Here is a 23072-nt window from a genome sequence, read left to right as displayed (position 1 = left end):
TACTGTGCTACAAGGATCGGTACTAGGTCCACTGCTTTTTGTCAATTATATAAATGATTTGAATGTGAACATGTGCAAATGACACCAAAATTGAAGGTGTAGTGGACAGTGAAGAAGGTTACCTTAGAGTACAATGGGATCTTGAGCAGATGGACCAAGGGGTTGAGGAGTGGCAGATGGCATTTAATTTAGATAAATGTGAGGTGCTACATTTTGGAAAGGCGAATCAGGGCAGGACTTGTACACTTAGTGCTAAGGTCCTGGGGAGTGTTGCTAAACAGAGCCCTTGGATGCAGATTCAGAGTTCCTTGAAAGTAGAAAGTAGACAAGATATTGAAGAAAGTGTGTGGTATGCTTTCCTTTATTGGCCAGAGCATTGAGTATAGAAGTTGGGAGGTCATGATGCGATTGTCCACGACATTGGTTAGGCCATTATTGGAATACGGCATGCAATTCTGGTCTGTCAGCTGTAGGAAGGATGTTGTAAAACTTGAATGGGTTAAGAAAAGATTTACAAGGATGTTGCCAGGAGGGTTTGAGCCAAAAGGAGAGGTTGAATTGATTGGGGCTATTTTCCCTGGAGCATTGGAGGCTGAGGAGTGATCTTTATAAGTTTTTAAAATCATGAGGGATGTAGATAGGGTGAATAGTCAAGATCTTTTTCCCAGGGGAAGGGAGTCCAAAACTAGAGGGCATAGGTTTAAGGTGATAGGTCCCCTTTTAAATCTTTCCCCGAAGGGGCAATGTTTTCATGCAAAGGGTAGTGTGTGTATGGAATGAGTTGCCAGAGGAAGTGATGGAGGCTGGTACAATTACAACATTTAAAAGGCATCTGATGAATATATGAATAGGAAGGGTTTAGAGGGATATGGACCAAGTGCTGGCAAATGGGACTGGATTTATTTCTGATATCTGGTCAGCATGGATGAGTTGGACTGAACAGTTTGTTTCCATGCGGTGTATCCCTATGACTCTATTTTCTCTAGATTTTTTTGTACGTCCCTGATTATTCATACATTACCCTTATTTCTTGTTAATTCAAGTTGGTGTTTCCTAGTAAGTTTCCTAACTGTATCAAAGATATTAGCACTGTTTTAGATATGTACATCCGTGAACAATTTCACCTCTCTTATATGGTGACTATTTTGCAACCATCTGCCTTGACTTGCCATCAGTTCCATTTTGCTGGTGTCAAACCAACGTTGGATTACATTGTGAAGGAATAATGTGAATGGTATTCATCATTTATTTTCTTATTGATATCTTCATAATCAGGGGTGAAAAAATAATTTTCTTTCGGCTCCTGTTCAGATTTTCTCAATGCTATGTTTTGATTTTAGGGAATTTCTTTATCATTCTTACTGACTCGTGGATGATAATATCACCGAGTAATAATACTGTACTTGTTTTGACATATTGGATATTTATAACATCTCAGAAGCAGAACTTGAAAGTTCACCGATATCTCAATAATGAGCAATCTTCTGTTAAATTCAAGAGTGTAGCACAGAAAGCATTAATTTTGTAAACATTGAAATTGACGCAATGAACAGGCAGATTCAACAAAAAGTCAAAGGGAAAAAGGTCCGGCCGCTGGCAAAAGGTTCCCCAGCAATTCCCTGACCACCACCACCACTCCTTCAATCACTCATAAACCTTTCAGCAGCAGCAACTATATAAGGAACAGTCTGCTATTGGAGGAGCAGCTCCCATATTTTCATTTCATTCTGTTAATGGGTGATTTTCTCTGACTGATACCTGCAATTTTCTGAAGTATTTTGGGGGATCCCATCAAGGACATATTCACCTACTATCTGCTTTTAAGTCCTGTGTGTTTCTCCCACAAATTAGAATAGTATGCGGTGATCTTTCAAATGTTTTTGTTATGAAGGAAAATTCCACCGTTTCAATCAAATTCCCCTTTCGACTGCCCATCATGCCTATTATTTCTTGTCAATTAAAAAGTTAGTGGACATTCATTCAGGTCGTGACATTTGAGGTGTAATGACATGGTTCTCTGATGTTTAGATCAAGAGACCATCTACCATATCAAAGTGTAGATTAAGTAAAAAGATATATTGCACTATTGTGTTATCAATTGCTTCTGGGGAAACAACTTAAAGTATATATCAAGTATTACTTTTTAAAAAAAACTTACTCAATTGTTTCATTAGATCAATGAAATGTCAAGATACTTGCTTGTATTAAAATATATGGCAGAACAGAAACTTTCCAATGTTTTCAGTAAAATGTTGGAATAGAGCTTGTGGATCACATTCAGTTTATCTGTTGGGTCCTACCAGCGGCGACAGTTGCCTTGCTTCTGTATTCATTTTTTTCATTCAATTTAATGATATTTTAATGTTATAGTACTCCAGTAGCAGCTTCTGATACATTATAAAATGTAGTCTTACTATAAGGAGCCACTCCTGTGGTTGGATTTAAATACAGTGATTGCATAGGAAAGTTAGAGGTAAAATAATTCGAACAGTATACTGAAGAGGGAAGTGTATACTTAAGAGGGGAATCAGGAGGCCGAAAAGGGGACATGAGATAGCTTTGGCAAATAGAATTAAGGAGAATCCAAAGGGTTTTTACAAATACATTAAGGACAAAAGGGTAACTAGGGAGAGAATAGGCCCCCTAAAAGACCAAGGCGGCCTTTGTGTGGAGCCACAGGAGATGGGGCAGATACTAAACTAGTATTTTGCATCGGTATTTACTGTGGAAAAGGACATGGAAGATATAGAATGTGGGGAAAAAGATGGTGACATATTGAAAAATGTCCATGTTACAGAGGAGGAAGTGCTGCATGTCTTGAAACACATAAGAGTGGATAAATCCTCAGGACGTGATCAGGTGTACTCAAGAAATCTGTGGGAAGCTAGGGAAGTGATTGTTGCGTCTCTTACTAAGATATTTGTATCATCAATAGTCACAGGTGAGGTGCCGGAAGACTGGAAGTTGGCAAACTTGTTGCCACTGTTTAAGAAGAATGGTAAGGACAAGCCAGGGAACTATAGACCAGTGAGCCTGACGGTGGTGGGCAAGTTGTTAGAGGGAATCCTGAGGGATAGGATGTACATGTATTTGGAAAGGCAAGGACTGATTGGGAAATCGTGTCTCACAGACTTGATTGAGTTTTTGGAAGAAGTAACAAAAAGGATTGATGAGGGCAGACTGGTAGATATGATCTATATAGACTTCAGTAAGGCATTCAACAAGGTTCCTCATGGGAGACTGGTTAGCAAAGTTAGCTCTCGGAATACAGGGAGAGCTAGCCATTTGGATACAGAACTGGCTCAAAGATAGAAGACAGAGTGTGGTATTGGAGAGCTGTTTTTCAGACTGGAGGCCTATGACCAGTGGAGTTCCACAAGGATTGGTGCTGGGTCCACTATTTTTCGTCATTTATAAAAATAATTTGGATATGAGCATAAGAGGGGAAGTTAGTAAGTTTGCAGATGACATCAAAATTGGAGGTGTATTGAATAGCAAAGAAGGTTACCTCAGATTACAACAGGATCTTGATCACATGGGCCAATGGACTGAAGTTTAATTCAGATAAATGTGAGATGCTGCATTTTGGGAAAGCAAATCGTAGCAGGACTTATACACTTAATGTTTCGGGCAAAAGCCCTTCATCAGAACTTGCTTTTGCCCGAAATGTGGATTTTCCTGCTCCTCGGATGCTGCCTGACCGGCTGTGCTTTTCCAGCATCACTCTAATCTAGACTCTGATTTCCAGTATCTGCAGTCCTCACTTTTGCCTTATACACTTAATGGTAAGGTCCCTGGAGAGTGTTGCTGAACAAAGAGACCTTGGAGTGCAGGTTCATAGCTCCTTGAAAGTGGAGTTGCAGGTAGATAGGATAGTGAAGAAGTCATTTGGTATGCTTTCCTTTACTGGTTAGAGTATTAAGCACAGGAGTTGGGAGGTCATATTGAGGCTATACAGGAGATTTGTTAGGCCACTGTTGGAGTATTGCGTGCACTTCTGGTCTCCTTCCTATCGGAAGGATGTTGTAAAACTTGAAAGGGTTCAGAAAAGATTTTCAAGGATATTGCCAGGGTTGGAGAATTTGAGCTATAGAGAGAGGCTGAACAGGCTGGGGCTGTTTTCCCTGGAGTGTAGGAGGCTGAGGGGTGACCTTATAGTGGATTATATAAATCATGAGGGGCATGGACAGGGTAAATAGACAAAGTCTTTTCCCTGGGATGGGGGGAGTCCAGAACTAGAGGTTTGGGATGAAAGGGGAAAGGTATAAAAGAGACCTAAGGGGCAACGTTTTCACACAGAAAGTGGTATGTGTGTGGAATGTACTGCCAGAGGAAGTGGTGGAGTCTAGTACAATTGCAACATTTAAAAGGCATCTGGATGGGTACATGAACAGGAAGGGTTTGGAAGGATATGGGCCGGGTGCTGGCAGGTGAGACTAAATTGGAATGGGATATCTGGTTGCCATGGACAGGTTGGACCGAAGGATCTGTTTCCGTGCTGTATATCTCCATGACTCTATCCTTAGCAGAAGATGTAAACAAATGCATAATTAAAACCTGAAATTAACATTTGAGTCAAAATTTTGGATTGTTGGAGAATATGGATACTGATCGGAGAGCAAAATGATAATTGATTCGCAGGCATACATTGTATCTTACATCTTGCTCAACACCATTTTAGTAAAGGCTGAACAAGAAGTATCTTTGACCCATGCTTGAATAGGCACTTGTCATTTGAAAATAAGAGCTTAAAGTGTATTTTCTTTATTTTTCTCTTTCAGTTTTCTGATTATTTCAATGGTTATTTCAATGGTCAGTATTGGCTCTGGTGGATATTCCTTGTTCTCGGTAAGCTACCTTTTTAAAAAATCAATTTACTTATAACTGAGGAAATTTCTTTTTTGAAAGAACATATGCACTTTCCATGTGATATAATTTTATAATTAGCTTCCTTTCTTTTCAAGTAATATTTCGTTTGGCAGAAATGAATAAGTTGAAAATATGTTACATGGTTTTTATTGCTTATTTAGATGTGAAATTTTACAAGAGTTGGACTGTTTTTTTTATTGAGGACAAAGTCTACTATTGTGCGTTATGCTGGAAGTATTTATGCTTGAGTAATGATCGAAGTTTTGTTTAGTATCTCCCTGTCATGTACAAAAAAGAATTGATTGAGCTTTGTTATGCATGTAAACACAGTATTTTTGTCGATGTCCTTTAGAATGGTTTGATGCAAATAATATATTAAAACAGTGTTTGAATACATATTAAAAGTGTCTGTATCATGAGCCTGAATTCTGGAATGGTAGTTTTCCATCTAAAATCATTAAGTTTCTAATTCCAGCTACTACTGATAGTTCAAACTTCTTTGTGTTCACTGATGATTATCTGACCTTGTTTAAAAGTCTAGAAAAAAAACCCTCCATGTCAGAAGGCTATAGTTCTTTTTAGTAAGGTTGGGAGGAGAAGTGGTATTTTTTAAACATGCTAACTGCATGTCTGCTAATAGATGCCAGTTGATGCAGTTTCCCATTTTGTGGCCACATAGATCTTACTTAAGCAGTACATTACAAAAGTACACTAGTTTTAATGCTATTTACAAAGTTGGAAATTGATCAAGTATTGCTCTAAGATTGATTTGGAGATGCCAATGTTGGACTGGGGTGTACAAAGTTAAAAATCGCACAACAGCAAGTTATAGTGCTGCTCCTTCATCAGGTGGTTGTGGAGTATAAGATTGTAAGACACAGAATTTATAGCAAAGGTTTACAGTGTGATGTATTTGAAATTATTTTTCTTTTTCAATATATAATTTTCAGGTCTTTTTCAGTCTATAATTTTGGTTACATCACACTGTAAACTTTTGCTATAAATTCTGTGTCTTACAATCTTATACTCCAGAACTACCTGATGAAGGAGCAGCGCTGTGAAAGCTAGTGCTTCCAAATGAAACCTGTTGGACTATTACCTGGTGTAGACAGATTTTTTTAACTTGGCTCTAAGATTGTTTGGGAATTGATGAAAATAGAACAAGAGTTTCTATTTTTTGAATAAGGGAACACAAGTTATAACTCAAACAATGGTTTAGTGTGACAATAGATTCCGATTAATACTATTTATATTTGTATTATGTTTGAAAATTATTTTGTGCTTTATTGATTGGCGACAGAACTGAGGCAGAATATACCTTCAGTGCATTTGTGCTTTTGAGGAAGAATTGTACAGTTGTTACATGTAACCTGCTGAATGCTTATCCTGTTAGTCTCCAAACAGTAAAGGAACTACTATTCTCTAGCATACTTAGATTGTGGTTCCTATTTTACAAACATGGTTTGCTTTTATTTTCTGTCCTAAGGGGTTCAATATGATTTAACAGAAAATTTCAAATCCCAGGCAAAACAAGATACATTCCTTTGAGCTTTTCCCAGTATAGTGTTTATCTAAATTTTATATTGCTATTCCAATTGTTTTTTCTGAATGAAAGTAATTTTTTGGGTGATTTATATTAATGTTAAATTTGGATTATAGAAGAGAGAAAATAATAATTTTGCAAAGCAACAACATTGTTTCTATGTTAAGAAAATATTATATGGCTTCCCAAATTGTTGAGATATATTTAAAAAAAACATTTTTTGTACATTTAATCTTCTGTTGATTGTAGAAAGTACAAATAACTTTTTAGTTTAAAAAAATACTCTGCTAATTCAGTGGGTAAGCCTCCATTGGAGGCCTGAACATTATGTTGGATGCAAAGCACTGAGGAAATGGAAAATTAAAAGAAACTTGAGTGTTTATAATGCAGCTGTTACACTCTTTGTTGTCTTTTGTTAGAGTTATTATGAGAAATAAATGAAAGAAAACTTGTCAGTGCCAGAAATCTGAATGAAATAAAATAATTTCATAAAAGCAAATGCTTTCAGGTTTCTTTATTTCCCTCCGATTCCTGCTACCTTGTTGTTAATAGGAAACAGTAAAATGAAGGAGTTAGTTGCAACAGAATGCATGTGTATGTGTAACAAATCTACAACACGCAATTGAGATTACTTGAGCATGTAATTGCAATCAATGAGCCAGCAAAATCAGTGCTTTGAATAAGTGATATGGTGGACAATACCACTGCTCGTGAACTTTGATGACACTAATCCAATTGGCATTCTCTTCCCATTGTACAAAAGGGTCAGAGCATGTGTTAGTACAGATTTGTTTTTCTTCAACTTCACCCTGTGGCAACATTCTCCATTACTGTATAGCTCAATCTCTGTGTTTGAGCCTAGCAAATGTACTGCCACTTAGTCACCAGTCCTATTTGACAAACATTTGTGACAAATTGATATCTGGAGTATCCACTTATAAATTGGCTTGGTGATGATGTATGAGAGCAAAAATTAAAACATGCTGGAAATACATAGCACTTACATTAATGAGTAAGATTTTTAAGAAATAATTGTGACAATGCATTATATTGACATGTAGAGATGATTTTCATTTGAAGTAAAACTACTTTGCCCATTTATTTCGTGCAGTACTTTGGATAATCTGAGGGATTGTATGATTTCAAAGCAAATTTGTTCTTTCTGTTTAATTAGTTGTCTCTGAACACCTTTATTTACGTAATAATCAGGTTTTCAACAAGTACGTTCATGAACTGGGATCTTTAAATTCCCTGCTGATAGCACCATTTTGGTACTTCTGCAATTTATTGGCTGTACAGTATTTTAGTAAGGACTGAGACCATGGAAGATGCCATATAAATGTATACGTTTTGTCTTTTAAATTCCTAAGTCAATTGTTGAATTGTTTCACCTCAGGTACATTAAGAATATTAATACAAATGAGGCAGAAAAATCACTTAGAAGCGCAAAAAAGTTGATAATGGGCTATGAAAAGCAGTTGTCTGCTCGCCTGAAATTGCTTAACTTTTCACTTAGAGACCCATGGAGTCTTAAAACAGGTATATCGATACCTTTTTAGAACAGTCAGCAAGATACTTTGTCATGTAACTAATGAATCATCTAACCCTGATTACAGAGGGAGAGCATATTAAATCCTGCGGATCATATATTTGCATGCTACTGCTTCTGTTACAGTTTTGCCACTGATGAGGTTGCATCAGGTGGACTGCCCACCATCAGGCCACTCGAGGCCCTCAAATGGTCTCTGGAGGACAAGGTGAAGGGTGCAAGCATGCTCCTTTAGCTGGGAGAAAAGTTAATCAAGTCTTTCTTTTAAGTGTTGAACTGCAAAGAAGAAAGAGGTAATGCATTGAAGACATTACCAGATTGATACCTGGACTGAATGGTTTGTTGAACAAATAAAGTTTTGGTAAATTAGGAGTGTTTCCACTAGAGTTTAGAAGAGTGAGGACTGACCTTATTAAGATGTATAAGATCCTGAACTGTCTTGACAAGGTGGATGCAGAAAGGATCTTTCCTGTTGAGCGTGTCCAGAACCACGGAACACTGTTTAAAAATTGCTCTTCTGGGACAGAGATAACGAGAAGCGATTTCTCTCCAAATTTGTGTGATGTTTGAACTCCTTATCTCTGATTAATTACAATCAAGAATCTAAGGTTTTTGGAGATAAGTGGGAAGGCGGAATTCAAAACTCAAACAGATCAGCCATGATCTTCGCCATGAATGAATAGTGGAGCAGATTCAAGGGGCCAAATTGACCAACTATTGCTCAGTGTTCGAATGTTCACAAACAAGCAGGAAAGTCCTTTTGAGCTGCATCATTTGGACACCTGGTTAGGATAGGATAGGGTGAAGGATAGGCTTTACCTAGGAGCTTTCATTCTCCTTTGGATGTGGGAGTATTGCATTAGGATGCATGCTCAAAAAGGAGAGACTGATAAATCAGCCTTGATGGTGGTAGGGAAATTTTCAGAACGCAAAATACAGGATAAAATTCATTGTCACTTGGATAAATGTGGGCTATTAAGAATTGTTCAAAAGTCTAATAAGAATTGTTCAAAAGTAAATAATTTGACAACTTTGATATAAGTTCCCTTAATCAAATAACAGAGGGTTAAATGAGGATTGCATGGTTGTTTGTGGGAGCCAGTCAGCTGGACAGCTAGTTTACAATGCAGAGTGATACTAACTGTGTGTGTCCAATTCCTGCATTGGCTAAGGTTACTGTGAAGGGCTTTCCTTCTCAACCTCTCCCCTCGCCTGAGGCATGGTGACCCTGAGGTTAAGCCACCACCAATTGTGTCTCTCTAGTAAGGTAGCAGCCCTGAGGTCTGGTAAGATTATGGTGATTTTACCTTTATGGTTGGTTGTATATGTGGACTATCACAAGGTTTTAATAAAGTATACATTATAGACTTTCAGCAAATTTAATGCTCATGAAATTAAAAGGTCACCGGTAGCTTAGATTCCTACTGGCTTTAAAAAATAAGCAGATTCGTGGTGAACTATTGTTGCTTTTCTGATCAGAGGACTGTATATATTGGTGTCACCCATTTTGCTGTCTCTGGTTCTTATTAATGTCCTCAATTTGTCTGTACATGTGCAATATGATGATTTCTGAAGATAAAAATGTGGAAAGTGAATATAAACTGAACAGTATAATTTAAAAAGGAGGTTTAAGAATACAGAAATCAGGAATTTTATGTGCACAAACTTTTGAAGGTAACAGGATGATTTGAGGCATTTTCTAAACAAAAAGCACCCTTTGCTTGACAAAGAGTACTATAAAGCAAAGATGTTAATACTAAACCTTTAAGTCACTGCTTGGTTTCATCTGAAGCCACGCACCAAACGTCTTAATATGTTATTAAAGAGAATGCAGGGAAGAGTTATCAGAACAATGCCTGGGACAATTTTGTGGATAGTTTATAGAGGCAAGAAGTGTTCTTCTTACAACAGAGAGAAGGTTAAGGGAAGATTTATTAGAGAAGTTTGAAGCTATTTGAGGTTTTGACTGAATAAATAATGAGGAACTGTTTCCACTGGCAGAGATTCAGTAACCAGAGGCCACAAGATATAAAGTACTTGACAAGAAAAAAGCAGAGATGAGAATGCTTTATGCAGTGAACTGCAATCTGAAATGCACTGAGTGTGTGTGATGGAAGCAATTGCAGTGGTAATTTTGAAAAGGAAAATTGATGTGTATTTGAAAAGAAAAAATGATTTAGTTGTAGAAAAGTTGGGGATTGGTTGGCTTCATCAGTTACATGACTAAATTGTGATGCAGAATAATGCCAGCAGTGTCAGTACAATCCCCTTGTGGACTGCCTCCTTGCCTTGATCCACAATCATGTTGTGACATAAATCATAATAAATAACCTTCTTGATTGCAGAGGAAGCTACATACAGAAAGAGGTATAGAAGAAAAGCCAGGAAACAGTATTAATTGTACATTATTCCAAGATCCAGCATATATGCAATGTACTGTATGAATACTGTTCACGAAATATTGTCTACTAAAATGATATTTGATCTGGCAATGGGTTTATGGAATATCAAAACAAACTTTCGAGGCGGGTTACAGACATTGTCAAAAGTCAATGCATTGGATTTGTCATGTAGTTTCCACTCCCAACAGCACTGTTTACCTTCCTACATTTCTGTCTGTGGTATTCATAATGGTGCAAGTCCTAACTAGAGGAGAAGAGCAAAATTTTGGAATCAGGAATTTAATGCCACTCATGAGTTACTGCTGATGGAGCCTATTATAAAGCCATTTTTGATCAGATTGGTGGAAGCCAAAAGCTGGAACTGCTTGAACTAAGTAAGATCAGGTGATGTGTTGAATTTGACTTACACTTTGCATTCAGTTTTCTTAAGCATGTGTGTATTGGGAAGGGAGATAAACTAAAATAAATTAGGATTTGATAGAAGAAGGAAAAATCAAGCCCATTAAATGCAGAAGCAAAATCACATACTTTACCATTGTGGCATTATTCCCAATACAGTACAAATTTCTAGATTCAAGGGAAAATTTTCAAAGCCATTGGAAAGTTTTCTATGTCACTATATATGACAAAACCAATTATTTTTCTTTTATAAATGTATTTACAATTTAATTGCACACTCACTGTCAAGAAAGTGCACTTTCTACAAGCTAACTTTTGTGGAAACATGCAATGAATCATGGTACAATTTTTTTATCTTACCAATCACAACATTACTGAAGTAAGTTTACAAACTTGATGAAAAGTCAATACCAGTAAAGTGAGGAAATGAATGTTGCGAACAGCTCCTGCACAAAATTTAACAAAATAGTCAATATTGACTACCTGTGTAATGACCATTATAAATCATTATTGATGTTGTGTAGCTTATATTCTGTACAATTTTATTTTAAAACTGTTTTTTTGCCATTACACTTATTAGTATGGTCCTTGGGAGTGTTGCTGAACAGAGACCTTGAGTGGAGGTTCATAGTTCGTTGAAAGTGGAGTTGCAGATGGATAGGATAGTGAAGAATGCATTTGGTACACTTGCCTTTATTGATCAGTGCACTGAGTATAGGAGTTGGAAGGTCATGTTGCGGCTGAACGGGACATTGGTTTGGCCAGTTTTGGAGTACTGTGCGCAGTTCTGGTCTCCCTGCTGTAGGAAAGATGTTCTTAAACTTGAAAGATTTCAGAAGAGATTTATAAGCATGTTGCCAGGTTTGGAGGTTTTGAGATATAGGGAGAAGGTGATTAGGCTCGGGCTATTTTCCCTGGAGTGTTGGAGGCTGAGAGGTAATCCGACAGAGTTTTATAAAATCATGAGGGGCATAGGAAGGGAGAATAGACAAGGTCTTTTCCCCAGGGTTCAGTAGTCCAAAACTAGAAGGCATGGGTTTAAGGTGAGAGGGGAAAAGATTTAAAACGGACCTAAGGTGCAACATTTTCAGACAGGAGGTGGTGCATGTGTGGAATGACCTGCCTGAGGAGGTGGTGGATGTTGTAATAATTACAGCATTTAAAAGGCATCTGGATGGGTATATGATTAGGAAGGGTTTAGATGGGTATGAGTCTAGAGTGTAGTGCTAGAAAAGCACAGTAGGTCAAGCAGCATCCGAGGAGCAGGAGAATTGATGTTTCGGGCAAGAATTCCCGATGAACAGCTCTTGCCCGAAACATCGAATCTCCTGCTCCTCGGATGCTGCCTGAACTGTTGTGCTTTTCCAGCACCACGCTCTCTACTGTGATCTCCAGCATGTGCAGTCCTTACTTTCTCTTTGATGGATATGAGCCAAATGCTGGCAAATGGGACTAGATTTACTAAGGATGTCTGGTCAGCATAGATGTGTTGGAATGAAGGGTCTGTTTCCTTACTGAACAGCTCTGTAACTCTACAATTGAAAGCATGAGACTAATCATTTTTTTCAAATTGAAGTTTGTCCTTAATTGTTGAGTCACAGATCTGTTTAGCAAGGAAACAGACCCTTACTTAAGTCAAAACTTCAATTTTGTTCATGGTAAAGTCTGGGCAATTTAGGTAATGGTCCATAAAGTAAATATAGAAGATTGAGGGTTTATTCAGCATATTAATACCTGCAACTCTGGTCAGCTAAGGTCAGTGCTTCTCCTCAGCATGAGCTGGATCTTATGAGCATTCAAAACAGATGAAGGAACTGGGGGCAATAATTTGGACTGAGAATCCTTTTAAAGTAGGGAAGTATGAAGTATGTGTAAAGAACCTGTTTGCCAACTAAATATTCCTGCATATTTCAGAAGACAGCAGAGGGAAGATGAGGAAAATAATGTACTTGTATTAATAAAAGATTGTGTAGTGTTGGAAAACAAAGTGTAACTGGCATTAAGATAGATACTGGATCCAAAATGATTGAATTCAAAGATTAAAGGGGACTAATTGCTCTGATAGATTCCGAAATCTATGTGCACAGATTCATGAATAGGTACAGAATAATAACCATGGGCAATTTCAACTAACTCCCATGTAAACTGACAGAAATGAATAGCAAAGGGGAAAAGGCGCTCAGGTTTTTACAATGCTCACACAACTCCATCTCGTAGCAGTATATGTAAATTACAGGAGAATAGTGCAAGTGCTGGAGATTGGAAATAAAAGCAAAGTTCTGGAAAAACTCAATAGTTCTGGCAGCATCTGTGAAGCAAAAAGCAATTAACATTTTGAATTTAATGACTCTTCTTTAGAATTTCCACAGAAGATACCAAACCAGCTGAGTTTCTCCAGCCCTTTTTATTTAAGGGAAGAATCACTGGATCTTGTAATGGATAAAGAAAAAGATCAGACATGATTTGGATAAAGAATGACATAAGATTCTTAAACTGGGGTTATTGTTGGGAAAGAGCAAATTATGAAGAAACTAAGGTGGAGCTAATAAAGATAACTGGATAAAAAAATTTAAAATCAAAGAGGCCAGTAAAGAACAGGGATTCCACTAAAACACCTGGAATCAATTAGCAGGTAATTATGTGGCATTGTGGATGTATAGAGAACAAATGAAAAAATTGTGTCAATAGAAAAAAAATATAAAAATGGCTTGGATACCAGAGGGCAGAGGGGCAAAAAAGCAACTTGGGGAAGAGAAGTAGGGATAGGCCCACTTAAGAATGGTAAAAACAATGACTGCAGACGCTGGAAACCAGATTCTGGATTAGTGGTGCTGGAAGAGCACAGCAGTTCAGGCAGCATCCGAGGAGCAGTAAAATCGACGTTTCGGGCAAAAGCCCTTCATCAGGAATAAAGGCAGAGTGCCTGCAGGGTGGAGAGATAAATGAGAGGAGGATGGGGGTGGGGAGAAAGTAGCATAGAGTACAATAGGTGAGTGGGGGAGGGGATGAAGGTGATAGGTCAAGGAGGAGGGTGGAGTGGATAGGTGGAAAAGAAAATAGGCAGGTAGGACAAGTCACGGGACAGTGCTGAGCTGGAAGTTTGGAACTAGGCTGAGGTGGGGGAAGGAAATGAGGAAACTGTTGAAGTCGACATTGATGCCCTGGGGTTGAAGTGTTCCGAGGCGTAAGATGAGGCGTTCTTCCTCCAGGCGTCAGGTGGTGAGGGAGCAGTGGTGAAGGAGATCCAGGACCTCCATGTCCTCGGCAGAGTAGGAGGGGGAGTTGAAATGTTGGGCCACGGGGCGGTGTGGTTGATTGGGCAAAGTAAACTCAGATAGTAGCAGATAAATGGCAGTACTTCTTGTAAGTGAGTCATAATACATGCAAACAGGTTGATTTTTAAAATATTTTACTGAAGAAAATAACAATGAGAGGATTTGCTTAAAAAGAAGGATATTACAATTGAGAAAATGAGAAGAAATAATTGACAAACCTCTGTTCCCTTCCCCTCATACTAGTCTTCCTTCTCCTACACAAAGCATGGTGCAAATAGTTTGCTGATTTTTAGAGACTACTGACATATTGTTTCAGATTAAACAATGTTTGTAGCATAAATTAGTTTGGTTTTCAGTATAACCATTGAAATAGGGTTTTATTTCAATGTATTTGAAACTTTGAGTCTTTGTCTGTGATGTTGGTCTATGGTAATTTCAGCTGTGATATAGAAACCCTGTATTGCCCTAAGCAAGAAGATAGCCGAGAAATTGCCACACTGAAGGGAAGGTATACCATCGGGTGATTTATGTTTGTGATGTTATACTTCAACATGGCCAGAAAAGGAGGAAAGAAAATTTGAGAGAAGAATTTTAATTAATGTAGATAGAATTAATGTTGTGATAATCTTTTAGTATTGATTTACATAGTGGATGAGTGTTAATCTCTGAAAACAAAATTGAATAAATGTGCACAGCAAAACTTTAATATAAACTTCATAGTGCAACCAATAGAATATGTATATAGTAAATCTAATCATAATTCATAGGATCCCAAGAACTACTAGATACTGTAGGAAACCTTACAGAAGTGCTTTATTATTTTAGCAATAAATCAGTATCAGTTAGTTTGAGCCAGTGAGATACACTGACAAGAACAAATTAAAACTGTATGGCAGGCTATAATCTTAGTTGCTGGAATGCACTAAATTTCATTATTTTAAATTTAAAGAAATTCTGAATTGTTTTATACAAAATATATAGCATCCATGAAACTACTCAAATCTGAAGCATTTTATTAATACTAATATGAACTTTGAATAATTTCAGGATTAAAAGTAAATTAGGACTTTCAGTTTAGTGGCTTGCCTAAATGTTGTAGGTTTTCAATTAATTTTCTTCAATTATAGAACTACATCTGTTTTTCCAAGTTTTAACTTCATTTCTAAAAACCATTTTGTTTCAGGATGTACTAAAAATGTTGTTTCTTGTTTTGTTCTAATTCTTCTACTGATTTGTTTTATCTTGGTGAAAGGTTTGAAATTAGTTCATTTAAAATTTGCCTTGCTATTAGCTGCATAGGTGATAGTGAGAGAATTCAGTAAGAAGGTTTCACTGTACTGGTGCCAGTGAGAAAGTTCAGTCATTTTGATAATAATGGAAGGGTTTAGCTGACAAGTAAAGATTACTAGTGGAAATGGGAATTCTGTTTTTATTCAGCCACATCTGTTTTAAACTTGTGAAAATTTAAATGAGATGATTATTCAATTTCATCGCTACTGTTAATTTACATTCTAGTAGTCGGAGTGTTATATACATAAAATCCAAATACATTCAAATATAACAGAAGGAGCTGATTTAGTTTATTGAGTTGGTGAGAGAGAGGTAAGAAGTGATGCTTTTAGGAGGGGCCAACTATGGTAATAGAACCATATTTTCATGGTGTTGTTTTCGTTCTGATTTCTGTGTTTGACTGACTACATGACAATGTGTACTTGACTCTTTGACTACTGAATCAAAATCATTGAGTTTTATTTTATAAATGCATTATGTTATAGTGTTAAAAATTGATTTGAAGTAAATTTGTAAAACTTATCTCTCAATATAACATTTTTCATACTGAAGAATGTGATATCCTCCTATTCAATATAAAGGGTGTGTTTCTGTTCATTTAATTTTGTCTTTTTCACTGTTCTAAAATAGTGCATTAAATTTTATTTTTGTTTTTCCTTTTAGGACTACTGCTGTTTTTCAGAGGCTTTATCAACTACCTGAAAATCAGAAATATGTCTGAGAACATGGCTGCAACACACCGGACCAGACTTTTCTTCTTGTACTAGAGGTAATGATTATTTCAATGGGTACACCAATAACAGTTGACCATTGCCTTATTTCTATATCATTTACCCATTTCTTAAGTGTTCTTCAGATCAGTCTGCTCTGTGTGGTTGAAATGCATTTCCTCTGAATTCCATTGCCTGCCTCCTGATTATACTCAAGCCTGGTGTATCAAGGACATTACATGTCCCACGTTTTCTCCATTTGCCTCTCCACTTGGATATCGATCCTGGGCTTTAACTGCAGTCTGTCACAGTCTAATATTCACACCTATGTGAAACAAGATTGCCATCAACTCAGTGTAAGCAAAATTGAAATTTGTTCTTCTGTCCTGTCTGGCCATGACTCAGAAACATAAGAACATGAGCATGCCACTTAGCAGATTGAGCTTAGCCTGCCTTTCAACATGCTAATAGTTGATTAAGCACTTTTGTGCCTTTATCTACATCACTCCCAAAACTCAATATATCATTGACAATCAGAAATTTACAGTCTCTACCTTAAACATACTCAAAGGTTGAGCTTCCACAGTCCTCTGTGAAAGATAATTCCAAAGGTTTACAATCTTCAGTGTTTAAAAAAAATCTGATCTTGGACCTAAGTGATACTTCCTTTATTTTTCGATTGTACCCACTGGTTCTAGATTCCCCAACCAGGAGAAACATCTTATCTGTATCGACTCTGTCAATCCCTTTAAGTATTTTATCAGTTTATTTGAGATTACCTCTCATTCTTCGAAGCTCCAGAGAATACAGTCCCAGTTTTCCCACTCTTGTCTTTGCAGGACAGTCTCATCATCCCAGGAACAACTCTGATGAGCTCTTGTTGCGCACTGTCTATTCCCATAATATTTTTCCTGAGATAAGGAGATCAAAACAGCACACGTTACACCAGACGTAGTCTAACCAAGCTCCTATACAATTGAAGAAAGACTTCACTGCTTCTGTACTCAAATATTTTTGCAATAAAGGCTAACATTTCATAAGTTTTCCTAATAGCTTGCTGCATCTGCATGTTAGCCTTCAGTGACTTAGCCATAAGGATACGTAGGTCTCTTTATACGTTTATGCTTTTATAATCTCTGCATATCTGTTTGTGCTACCAAAGTGGTTAACTTCACAGTTTTCCACATTATATTTCACCTGCCATGTTCTTGCCCAACCACTAACCTTGTCGGAATCCTCTTGAAGCTACTTTACATCTTCCATTGAACACACATTAGCTTTGTCTCATTATAAATTTGTAAAGATTACATTTGGAATCCATCTCCAAATTATTGATATAAATTGTAAACAGCTGGGGCCAAAGTACTGATTCTTGTAGTACTCCATTAGGCATAACCTGCTAATGCAAGAGTCACCTGTGAATTCCAGCTCTGTTTTCTGTCTGTTGTTGGGGGCTTCTGAAAATCTGTGTATTACGTCCAGTTTTAGCAGTTTTGTTAGTACTATCTTTGAAGACTCCAAGTTTGTCAACCACATTTCTCCATTTTTAAATTCATGCTATCTCTGTGTTATCAGATCATTATTATCCAAGTGTCCATTTTTTAATTTATTATCCTACGTAATAGATGTTAGCAGTTTCCCTACTATCAACGAAGTAATGACTCACATAAACATATGCAGCTGAGTAAATTTCTTATGTCTGTTCTGTTACCAGAATTGCTTTCTTGTATCCCTATGATGTTACTGACTTCATTACTCACTATCTAAATAACTTAGTGAATAAATGAATACTAGCTGCGCCTACTGTCTTCACACTGAGTATTAATCATGGATTGACTACTCTTTTTCTGAAATATTGCTCTTGCAGATTAGTTTTCGAGTTATTCTCTTGGCATGTAGGATAAACTCTCTGGTTCTGCTGTTCTGAACAAGGTTTAATATATTGTCGTAGCCAATGTTGTCTCTTCTTTCAGAATCATAAATGAAGCTGACACATTACCTCTTGAACTTCTCTTTTCCATTGGGAACATATTGTGGTGACCAGATTGAACACCTCATTCAATGAGATATTAGCCAAGTCATACCTCACATTAACATTAAAAGGCAATCAATACAGTCATCCCACCTTTTCCCCAACCATTTTCGATCCGATCCAAGTTGAAAGTTTTCTTTGCTGTTCATAAAACTCATTGAAGAATGGAAAAGACACTTGTTAGACTTCACCTGGATTATTATGTAAGATTTGAGGTCTGAGGAAGTATTGACCAGACTAAGAGAGCTACCTGATGAAGGAGCAGTGCTCTGAAAGCTAGTACTTTCAGATAAATCTGTTGGAATATAACCTGTTGTTGTATGATTTTTAACAAAGTTCTGAAGTTTTTTTTGCATGCTTTGGAGAAGTGACATCACAATGAAGTCTTCAATTCCCTAAGACTCAATCGCAGCCCCAGTAAATTGGCCCACTTACAACACCAATCCTCCATTTGCACAGACCCAAAGTTTTATTCTGATCATGTTCTATCATCACCTTCCCTCCTGATGGCAGCATTGATTTTCTTGGCTGCATAGATTCGATTGCAGTCTGCAGCCTTCATCCTCCACTAACCTCCCACCACTGCAAACGATTGCTTGAATGAGGCCTGTCATTAAGATTGGCAGAAGTTCCACATGTCCTGCCTTCCTCTCAGAAGTCCTGCCTTATTCCCAATCAATATCAAGGCCATGGGCCTATAGAAAATACTTGATATTTATAAGCAATTATTTTTAATTAGAAGTCTGATTATTGGTCTGCTTTAATGATGTCGGTTATTTTAAAATTTAATCTGTATATTTTAATTTTTGAATAGTTTAACACTCTCTTTGAAAATTAATTTTTGCTATGTGCATACAACAACCCAAAAGCACCTATTTAAGTTCAGTAACACCTAGAGACAAATGTAAAAATATTTTAGAAAATAAATTTGGGATCGCTAATCTTTAAATGACTGAAAATGTTTCAAGCTGTTCATGTAATAACAACCTCTTATATTTATACAGAGCCTTTAAAGTAATAAGAGATTCTATGTTTATAAGCCCCAAGGTGTTTCATTGATGGCATTGTAAAAACAAAGTAAACTGAGACATGAATGGAGATATTAGGGCAGACTTCCATGTGTTGTCAAAGATCTCCTTATGTAAGTTGAAGTTTCTTGTTTTATGATGTCTGGATGACACACCTTGGGATATATTATTACATTAAAAATGCTTTATAAATACCGATGATCTAAAAACAGAAAATGCTGTAAAAACTTAGGTCTGTCAGTACCTGTGGAGAGAGAAACAAACTTAAACCATTAACCCTGTTTTTCTAAATCGATATGCTTGGATGATAGATTGGGGCTATGGTATGATCAGTGTGCAGTATTCATAGTCCAGGCTTACATAGAATTAATAATCCTTTCAGTAAGCATCAAAAGGTTGATTATATAGACTGAATTGTTCCCTGTTATAATTTTTTTGCCTTCAAAACAATAGTGTTGAAGATTAGGAGGAAAATTGGGAAAAAGGAAATAATTCTAAAATGATTAATTTTATAACTTTATATATTTCTTCCAGTATGTGGCTAATGAGGAACTCGAACATTCCTTCCTAATGTGAATTGTCCAGATGTTGTGCTTCAAGCTGCCAAGTTATTTGGATGTAAAACTACTGAAGAATAAATAATTTAAGGTGTGACAACAAAATGTAAGCAGAATAATGAATCTCAAGACACTTCATAAAATGGGCTGAGTTCCTGAGTTGCTAGATGCTGGAACCTTCCCTTCAAATTTTAAGACCAGTGATCTTTACAATGCAAAAAGGTTCTAATCTACAAATTACTACAGAAGAAATATAATGGAGCTGTTCTTTTGAACCCGGAATCATCGATCAAACATTGACATTGAAATATATTTGTGACTGAATATCCAAAATGTTTCACAATCCCACCTAACCAGTTGATAGATTTGATTTAAAGCAAACTGATATGTTTCTTAAACTATTTAAAATAATTGAGCTTTAAAAGCAGCCTTTTTTGTCTCATTAAATTGGAAATATCTGAAGAATAAAAATGTAATTTACTGGAATTAGAATTAGAGCTGTATTAGATATCTTGATATGCCTTTTAAAAATTGCAGAGCGAGTAGTTGTTCCCTTATTTGTATGGTTTTCTGCTTTTGAAATTGTTTTGATTGCTTATTCTCAGTGTCCAGTTCTACAGTGACTATTGCATGACATTAAACTGGTAATAACAATTTCTTTATTGGCTTTACTATTGCTTCAAGTTGCTCGTGAAATATAACTGGAATTTAATTTTAACATTGTGGTTGTAAATTACTTTTTACACCAATTATTTCTTTGTTCTTTTTAAAGTAATCTAACAAATCAAATGATGGAGTTAAAAAGGATTGTTCATTTGATTCTGTGCCGATTTTTTTTTTCTTTCAAAAATTATTTGTAAGCTAGTTTAACAGAAACAAAGTATAAGTAATGAAGAAAATCAAAGTCCCATTTGAGGTCCGTGATGTTTGCAAAGATGTATAAAACAGTATCCTGTACTTGTAAAAGTTTGAGGATGAAGAATAAATGCTGATTTAATAATTCGATTTTTTTTGTTTTCACCAACTTGGTGTAGGAAAATGAGGTGCCACTTGGTTTCTGAATTTAAATAAAAATATATTTAAAGACTTTTGTAAAGGTATAGTACTTTGTATTTATCATCTGGAAAACATTATGTGAAAGAGAATTAATTAATCTTGAAGCATATTTAGGTTTCTACATCCAAAATGTGGAAAACGTAAAGACATAAGAAATAGATGTGGAGTAGACCATGCAGTTAGATTATTGTGTTCTACTTCAATGACACTTTCCTGCACTATCCACTCATCCCTTGATATTTTAATGTGTAGAGGTCTATTGATTTCAATCTTGAACATACTCAACAACCGAGGCACAACAGCTCTCTGGAACAATGAGTTCTAAAGAATGACCATCCTCTGAGTGAAGGAATTCCTCCTCATCTCACTTGTAACTGGCCTTCTGTGTCTGAATGCAATATTCTCTCATTTTTCTGGACTCCAGAGAATAGGTTATTTTAATTTAAGCTTTCCTCATTGAATGAATGCTCCATCCCAGGAATTAATTTGGTGAACCAGTATTGCACTCTTTCTATGGCAAGTGTACCTTTCCACAGCGAAGCAGACCAAAACTGCAGACAGTGCTCAAAGTATGGCCTCTCAATGGTTTTAGATGGAAAGGTTGAAAGTATTAAAACATCTTTACTCCTATACTCAAAAATACTAAAAGGATGACTGATCATTTGCCGTCTTAAAGGTTACACCTGAATTTAGCTTTCAGTGACTCCTGAATGAGAACACACAAATCCTTTTGATGTTCAATACTTCCCAGCCTCTCACTATTCAAGAAACACATTATGGGCAGAATCTTCCCAACCCCTGAATGACATTGATAATGGTGAGTCAGTTTGCCGAAAATTTGGAAAACACAAATTTCCACACGAGTAAAACAAAATCAGATTTGCAACTAAGATATGAACAGTGAAATGAGAATTTCACTAGTGAGTGGTGAAAGTTATTCTTGCATGAACTTGTGTGCCTTGATCTAATCACATATTAATGATATGCAGTTTCCTATTCTCCCACTGACCAGATAGAAACTAGATGGTGAAAAATTCCTGACATAAAAGAGCAAGTACTTGGTCACTGCTTGCTCATCTCGTCTGGCCCTTTATCTTGGACAGCAGTCATCAATGTCTCAGGTTATTCTGTATGGTAGCAACTGTCCATCGGTTCTATCTATGGAGGTAATCATTGGACACAGGCTGGCCTCACCACATCACAGCACATCTCCAACTCGGTTTCGATACAGTTCTCCTTAATGCTGCACTTTGGAGCACAAAAGAGTTGGCATGGAGGCATAAGCACCCATTTCATGGATTGGACCTTGATCCAGCTCAGGGCTTCTCGCTTTCTGTGTTGGCACTCGGACACTGCACCGCCCTGGAGGCTCACAGCATTTCTATGCTGGAAAGGAATGCTGAAGGGAAGTAATGTTCAGTCAGTCAAGGGAGACCCCTTTCAGTCGGGATTGGCGGGGGGAGGTGGTTACAGGCATTGTAAGTCAACAGCATTGTCTAATATCATTCCAGAGGCTTGGACACGATCAGTCACTTTAGGGGTTCGGGTTCAGGGTCAGGGATCCATAGTCCTGCAGGTTCAACTAGTCAATCAGGGAACTGCACAAATATCACTTTAGGGTCTGCTCACTCATTAGCCTCAGCTTTCTCCAGGTTAGGGGTGTGGGCCGTGGTCAGTCCAGAGGGTTTGTCTACCAAAAGATGAGGGATTATTAGGCCAGTAGTGAGGTGTGAATTTTGGGGAAGTTAATCTTGGAGATTGGAGGCAGCATGTTTGGATGCAGTAGGAATAAATGTGAAGATGGGGGAATCTATGTGTAAGAGTGGGAGACAAAAGAACATAGGGAACGTTGCATTACAGAAGAGCTGTCATCAATGGTCACCACTCCAATATTGATAATGGTTAGTACATGACACTGACTGCTGTATGACTGGGACTCAGTAAAGTGGGAGCTGAGCAGTAGGATAGATAAGTTGGGTGTTAATGTTGGAAGATCAAAGCCAATGGATTTGACAGCGGGGTTGGGAGTGCCTTCCAACCTTTGTATTAGTTTGCTCTGTGTCTCCTACAAACCTGCCTACTGTTGCTATTACTGATGGAAAGTATCCATTTTGATACTGCCAGGCTGACTTAGAATGCACTTCAGCTTTGTCCAAGCATGACGAAAAGCGTGAATTATTGCAGTATCTGTATCAACATGGCATTAGAAGCCTACTAAAGCTGGTATCATTAAGAATTGAGAGAGAACATCCATTGATTGGAATTATACATGGTATAAAAAGCAGATAATGGCTTTTGGATGCCAGTCACTTCAGCTCCTTATAGCTACATGAGTTCTGCAGACCAACCATTTTCAGATACC

General features: G+C 37.1%; 1 protein-coding gene across 2 annotated transcripts in view; it reads left to right on the top strand.

Moving 5' to 3' along the window:
• The window catches only part of ndfip2 (Nedd4 family interacting protein 2), a 108398-nt gene extending 87648 nt beyond the window's left edge, over positions 1-20750 (top strand). For both annotated transcript variants that reach the window (XM_072577910.1, XM_072577912.1), the window contains 3 exons: positions 4782-4848; positions 15991-16096; positions 19632-20750. In XM_072577910.1, coding sequence (XP_072434011.1) covers positions 4782-4848; positions 15991-16094 — 171 coding nt within the window. In that variant the 3' untranslated portion in view covers positions 16095-16096; positions 19632-20750. The remainder of the gene's footprint in view (positions 1-4781; positions 4849-15990; positions 16097-19631) is intronic.
• Positions 20751-23072: the final 2322 nt, after the last annotated feature.

This window comes from Chiloscyllium punctatum, chromosome 9, assembly GCF_047496795.1.
Source record: "Chiloscyllium punctatum isolate Juve2018m chromosome 9, sChiPun1.3, whole genome shotgun sequence".
Classification (NCBI taxonomy): domain Eukaryota; kingdom Metazoa; phylum Chordata; class Chondrichthyes; order Orectolobiformes; family Hemiscylliidae; genus Chiloscyllium; species Chiloscyllium punctatum.
This window is presented reverse-complemented; position numbering and strand designations above follow the sequence as displayed.